The 7277-nt window shown below is 38.1% G+C and overlaps 1 protein-coding gene across 1 annotated transcript in view; it reads left to right on the top strand.

Annotated features, from left to right (window-relative positions):
- The window catches only part of GZF1 (GDNF inducible zinc finger protein 1), a 15806-nt gene extending 11840 nt beyond the window's left edge, over window positions 1–3966 (top strand). Inside the window, exon 6 of the mRNA XM_042441849.1 lies at window positions 161–3966. Coding sequence (XP_042297783.1) covers window positions 161–517 — 357 coding nt within the window. The 3' untranslated portion in view covers window positions 518–3966. The remainder of the gene's footprint in view (window positions 1–160) is intronic.
- Window positions 3967–7277: the final 3311 nt, after the last annotated feature.

Raw genomic sequence — 7277 nt, 5'->3', positions numbered from 1 at the left:
AAATTCCCCAGCTCAGATCTCTGTGTATCACCTTGTTGGGTGAATTTTCTTGTTCTGATAGCAGTTTAAAGCATCAAAAGTCAGAGCAGTGAAGGTGTTGTAAAATGTTATGAGCAGCTGCTGATGGATTTAATATGTGTTCACTGTGTGCATTTTCCAGATTCATGATAAAAACACACCGTGGAAGTCTTTTCTTGTAGTTGTTGAAGGAGCCTCGAAAAATGATGAGGATTCCAAGAGAGAGCTTGATGAAGAAAATGGTATGACTCATTCCAAGATATCAGAGAAGTTGCTGTCTTTCTCTGAAAATGGGCACTATCAGACTCTGACTGCTGTCCAAGAAAACCTGACTGCTTTGCATGAAAATGGGCCCCCTTCCATAACCAACTGCAAGTTGGCAGGCACAACAGTGTCCCAAGAAACCCCCACTGCCGCAACTTTGCATGATCTCACAGTGTTACACACCCAGACAGACTCACTTCAGCCACCTCTTCATACTTTGGTGAATATGGAGTAGCAGCAATATCTAAGGGGGAAAAAATTCATCCTAGGATAATCAGTTTAATATTGTATATGCTGGCACCACCAGTGGACTGCAAAAGAATAACAAAGGCTCATGGTGGGTGCTTGTCAGTGTCCTATATTTCCACCAAACCAGTATTTCTGGAATTGTCTCTTAACTGAAAAATTCAGCCATCCTGTCACTAAAGAGGAACCTACTCATTTCCTTACCTGTCTCACTTTGAAGCAGGTTGCTGATTATATGGTCAGTGGAAGCTGCATTTCTGTTTTAATCCGTATGTTTCCATTTCCTTGTTACAATAAATCTATTTGGCTATAGTTTTTCAGCAGTCCCTGTTGAAAGGAGTGTAATTTTGTTTTTCTTTTATCACATAATCAAATTTTGATTCCACAGTGTATGCCAATACATACAATACATACCTTTGGCTCTCCAAATGTTTTGGGCCTGTGTCTTTCAAAAACCCTAAAGGCTTGTCGAGTTGTTGTCTAAAACATCTAAAGGACCATTGGGGTCCACCTCTCCTCTAGGATAAATGCTTAGTGAAGGATTAATGTAGCCTTTTTTGTTTTTATTCTTAAAAAGTAAAATGCGGAAAAAGGAATACTATTAAGCAAGTAATGTTTTACTAGTACTGCTCCTCTATAAACAGTAAACTTATTCTGAACTGTTTGAAAAGCTACGGGTTGAGTCCTTGTCTGCCAACAGAAAGATATCTATTAGTGGCATACATTCTCCCACTTACCCACCCATTCCCCCACTATCAGCCAACATCTGCTATAGACAATTAGGAGAGCATCTAGGGCAGATTATGTGTTGTGGAGACATAAGAGATTCTGAAAGAGATGGGGAAAGGAAAATTTCCTTACATGAATGGAAATCTTCTCATGTGACAATGGATTTCCTTCCTGGGTTTGTAAAAAACAAAAAAAAAACTATTCCACTCCTTCAGTCTGCAGTGTGTCAGACGGTACTAAGCAGTTTGAAGTGGATCTCAGATAACTTTTTACAGAATATTGTTTAGACTCTGTTAATGAATTTTACTCTTGTGGCTGAGCCTCCCCTCCTCCACCAGTGGCATTCTGAAAACTATCTCTGCTCTGTTTTCTCCTTCCCTGTCCTTCTTTTTCTGTTCCCATACTGTCTTCTTAGGGATCTCATCAGCCTGTACTACAAACTCCCCATAGCCAAAAGCTGATTTACATCCTTTGTCATAAGAGTATCCTCATCTGCATACATTCCTTGCACAGAAAGCATATTCACACGTAACTGCACTTGTAAAGTGTCCTTCATTCCCCAAAGGCATCAGCTTTCCCCCAAACATCTGATCCCAGGGCCCTATATTTATTGGTATTGTGTATTTGCCATGGGATTATGCATTCTATTACTTTTCTTTGCTGGCATTATGCTTCTAAAACAGACAGCTACTAAATATTTAATATGGTTGTTTAAATCAGAGACATCTTGCTGTTTGTAATTGTAGGTCTCTTCCCCTCCATCGACTCATTCTACTCTTTAGTGGTTTCTTCATTAACATTTTGCCTTAGCTTGATAAAATAGTATTTTAGTTTTGACAACAGCTTGATTTTTTCCGCTAAATATTCTTGTTATTTGGTATTTACTAATGTTTATACCAAAGGCTACACAATCTCTTGTAGAATTCAAGTTACAACCAGACTGACATTCAAATAATTGTTAGCAGCCATTTGAAAAGTAGACTGACTTAGATCACCAACTTAGATTTCTAGAGGTTTTACAGAATATGTGTATGAAAAGTTACTTCAGTGAAGCTTTAGTGCTGATAACTGGGAAAGGAAACATTATTGCAACTTCCAAAAGCAATAGAAATATGAGTCTTTTAAAACAGGATGCTTCCTCCATCAAGAGGAATATGGAAATGAAGGCTTATTTTGCTTTTGCTTCAGATTTATTGATATTGTGCCTTTTTATTTTTAAATTCAGGGGAAAAAAAGAAATGCCATATCCAAAGCTTATTTCAGTCTTGACATTCCATTGATTTCCTACAAGACTTGAACTTGCTATTTAATGCTGGGAATAATCCTAATGTATTATATCATCCACACCTACAAGGGTTCTGGCACCACTCAAAAAGGGAAGTATGGCTTGTAAGAGCTTAATGGGATCTGATTTGAACTCTTTTTTGTCCAGTAGAAAAATCTGTTGAAGCGCAGTGTGTTTAACTTTGACATTATTGTTATAGGGAAAGTTTTATAAATGGCACAAGCATACTGCTTGAAAAAAACTCCTTTCTGCTTTTTTGCCATAGTAAGGAGCTGAGCGTTGGTTTCCCTGTTGTCTGGTGCTTTCGCTGAGTTTTATCCAGTGATGTCCATCCATCAGTTTCTTCTGTAGCCCTCAACACACTCCTCATGTATATGCCAGAAAGTTAGAGGATTATCTGGAACAGATTAGGGGGAGCAGCAAAGGGATATTGGTTATCTCCCCCTCTTTTTTGTATTATACTCTCACACTTACTGAGTACAACAGAGCCTCTTAACAGGTGAGCCTCTTCCCTTGCTCTGACTTGGCATCTATTATTTGTCCTGTCACAGCATGTGAAAGCTTTCAGGGGGAGCAAGAAAGAATGACAAATAGGATTGTTACTTTGGGGGGAAATTACAAAAGCAATCCCAGTATATTAATAGCAAGTCATTTATTTGAGACACAGGTGTTAATAAACACCTGTGTTTCAAATAAATGACTTGCTGTTAATATACTGGGATTAATATACGTGGTGTCTTTATGGCACATGGTGTTTTTCATCAGTTACCTTTCAAAGTTGTATTATTCATGAAGAGCATGCCCTTGATATTTGTTGTACGTTCTGGAAACAGTATTAATTAGCCTGATTTAGCTTACTCTAAAATGGATTGAGACAATGTGACCATCCAGGTGTGATGGGCTGATGGGCGTTGCAATCAAGCAATCTCGGGAAGCTCACATAGCCCTCAATCCTGTTCTAAAGCTTCTGTCCCTTTCATGCATAGCATCAATAATGATTGTAGGGATGAGGCAGAGAGCTAGGTCAATTGTAAAGAACAACACCACCACAACTCAAGATAAAACTGCTGATATTTTATCTGCTGAAAAGCAGAGCAATAAAAGATCAACAAATTTATTTCTTTATATAAACCCATTACTAAGAGCTTATTATCTTCTATTTTTCATTTATTTAATCCACTAAAAGGGATCTTTTTAGAGAGTATACCAAGAGGTTATATTTACATATTTATTTTGTAAGCCACATGCTCCTTTTTGACTATTGAACTTTAATGACCAATTGCAAATAATTTGTAGTAAATATTTAAATCCTTATGTTAGTTCCTCTATGTAGGGATTTTTATTTTATACTGTATCAACATGTGAAAGTGGGTTAACTTGTATGAATTGATAAGACCTATTAAAACAAAATGAAATAGTATGAACTTTGTTGTAAGTGACTTGCTTACCTTGTAGATACCTTTTCACTTCAGAATGACACACACATTAGAAGATAAGACAGAGCAGAAATTAAATCTGCATGCAAGAGAGAGTGGAAGTGTCCCCTTTTCCCCTTTACAGTTTTCAGATCTGTTCCATCAACTGATTTCTTTATCTTCCATGTGTACATATATTATACATCTCTCTGGGTCTGAGGAGGCCATGTTGAAACATCAGTATATTCAGTAATGATAGGAGAGGAATCTCAAAACAATGTACCCAGTCTTGTAGCTCTTAACAGATTTATCCAGCCATGATTCTTACTTGCCTGCAAGCATGCCTATTCTATTGTTCAGATTCCCAGATTCCAAATTTGCACATTCAGATTTTTGCTGCATTCCAAACAAGCAAGATTAGCAACTTAAAGATGCCTACATTACACATCTTTACATCAGGGAAGAAGTACAAGTGTCTGGTTTGGACAGCACAGGTTGAGTCTCCCTTATCTGGAATTCCAAAATCTGAAATAACTCCCAAATCCAAAATTGTCCACATGGGTGGCTGAGACAGTGATACCATTGCTTTCTGATAGTTCATTGTACACAAACATTGTGAATGAAACAAAGTTATTAAATATATGTATAAAATTACCTTCAGGGTATGTTTATAAGGTATACATGAAACATAAATGAATTTTATGTTTAGACTTGGGTCCCATCTCCAAGATATCTCATGTGTATGCAAATATTCTAAAATCCTAAATCCAAAACATTTTGGTCCATACTAAAGCTGCAAAAAGACTGTGAATCTACCAGGGTAGAGGGAGATTGTCTCTAAATTCTATTTTTCTATAGTCTACAGAAGCTGCTTTAGTAAAGCAGAACTAGACAACCTTTCATTGCCTAATTTCAAAAGCTCTATGCAAAGGAGAGGAAAAGGGACTGATTGTCTTGAAAAGGGTGGGTGAGAAAGATGACCTCTTTCCACATTTGGCTCTTGCCTTGTGCACCACCATCTTCAGCTTCACCCTGCCATCACATTGTAGCCACAAATAGACAGATTGTCCCCAAAAGAATACAGCCCTCTTAAAATACAGTGGGTGTTTGGCATCCACTGGGATTTGGTCCAGGATAGATATCAAAATCTGTGGATACTCCAGTTCCATTAAATACAGTGGCACAGTGAAATGGTGTCTCTTATATAAAACAACAAAATGAAAGTTTGCTTTTTGGAATTTATATCTTTTTGGAATACTTTCAGACTTATGGTTGAATCTGTGGATAAAGAATCCATGGATATGGAGAGCTGGCTGTAAATAAAGTATCTTACCCCTGGAAGTAGGAGATTGTGTTATCTGTTTTGTATCCCTTGCTCTCCGATACCAATCTGACAGTTTATTAGAAAGAAATAATAGGGTTATTTAAAAAGCAAACTTATTTCATGGTGGGCAGCATAGTCTTTAATGACAATTTGCATGACAAAACAGTAAATGCAGAAAGCTGAAAAACCCTCCCACATTGAGTCACAACCTTCATTTTCAGCTAATGATCAAACCCAAACCCCTGGTGGCTGTGGTCTTCTGTTAAAAGAATTAGATATTTTCCAACTATTATGACAAGAGAATTGATAAAAATTGGTCACACCCATGGATCATGTTACAAAATAAGCAGCCCTAGGTTTTATGATTATGAATCAAATAGCACACAGCTGCTAGAACTTCACAAATGCTTAAACTACAATACCAGCACATTTAGGATTGTAGATCTGTCTGTTTGCATATACAAGCATATTGAAAATACTGCCTGAACACCACTGAGTGTTCTGTGAAATATTTCAGTAACAGTGGGGTTTTATTTGAAAAGTTATTGGAGCCAGTCCTCTGAAGCTGCAGCCAAAAAACTGTGATCTAAAACAATGGGCCTGAATCTTAGATATCTGCAAGCAGAAGTAGGCTGTGTGCATATGAGTCCATGAGAAACTGTTGTGAGTGAGAAGCAAGGAGCACAAAAGTTTCCTTTAAATTAACAGGATTCATTCTAGGAAGCAACAGAAGACCCGTTTTGTGTGCACATTGCTCTCAAAAAAATCTGAGCCATCTACTCAGAGGAAGAGCCAGTGAGCCAAAGCAGCCAGAGTTTAGCACTTATGTAACAGTGAGGGAAAGTCCTAATCAAACAAAAAGAAGGATGAAATGAAGGGTTATGGGCATATACACAAAAAGCTGCAACAGGTAAAATATAACACAGCTTATGTGGAATACAAGTAAACAGGTGTGCCACAAATAAAAGAATAAACATGTTTGTCAGAAATAAAAATAGAAATGTATATATCTCTTATAATATATTTATAGCCTTGCTTTAGTCCCAGGAATCATTTAGAAGATTCCACTGACTAGATGCCAAATAGGCCTTTGGTCCATATACCCTGGGATATCTCCATATAAATATATATTAATGTATTTACACAGCCTTATAGAAACCACTCGACCATCCTCCACATTCATATTTCCTTATACCCCACTGCCTATTCCTGTTCCAGGAATAGATAGTAATGGACAACTGTAGGCTTCTTCCACATGTTTCTGGCCTTCAAGTTCCATCAATCCTAGCCTGCATAGTCAAGGAGGTACACTCTAAAAACATCTGAAAGTCCATCTCTGCCCACCGCTGCCTTACACACATCTCTGCCACTACCATTTCTGCTGTCAACCAGTACTATGCTAGTTTCAATGCCTGTACAATCTCAGTCTATCTCTTTCTTTGCATCTCAGGGTGATGTATGTCTCTGGGTGTTAGGGAACAATTCCCATCAGCCCTAAGCATAACCAATGATAAGGAATGCTAAGACTTGCAGTCGAACACCACCTTGAACCTTCATGCCCTCTGTAGTATGGGGACAACATCACCAAAGCTACAGCTTGCTGTTTCATCTGAAACAATATATATGGGTAGTGCTGAGTAGCTGCAGGAAAGGAAAATGGACTCTACCCTTTCTCACTGGACATGGCCGATGCTAATGGCATCCCTGGAAATGCCAAAACAAGCAGTGAGGACCTGTGTTCTTGATCAGTGTACTGCTTGCCACTGTGCTAGGTTTTGTCTATCAATTTACAGTGGTGCCTCGGGTTACGAAATTAATTCGTTCCGCCATTCCTTTCGTAACCCGAAAATTTCGTAACCCGAAACACTTTTCCGTTAGCACTGGAAAGCCTATAGCTGCACTTTGCAGCATTTGAATTTCGCGCCGAAATGAATTTCGTAACCCGAAAAATATTTCGGGTTACGAAATATTTTTCGGGTTACGAAATTCATTTCGG

Source organism: Sceloporus undulatus, chromosome 1 (genome assembly GCF_019175285.1).
Source record: "Sceloporus undulatus isolate JIND9_A2432 ecotype Alabama chromosome 1, SceUnd_v1.1, whole genome shotgun sequence".
Classification (NCBI taxonomy): Eukaryota; Metazoa; Chordata; class Lepidosauria; order Squamata; family Phrynosomatidae; genus Sceloporus; species Sceloporus undulatus.
This window is presented reverse-complemented; position numbering and strand designations above follow the sequence as displayed.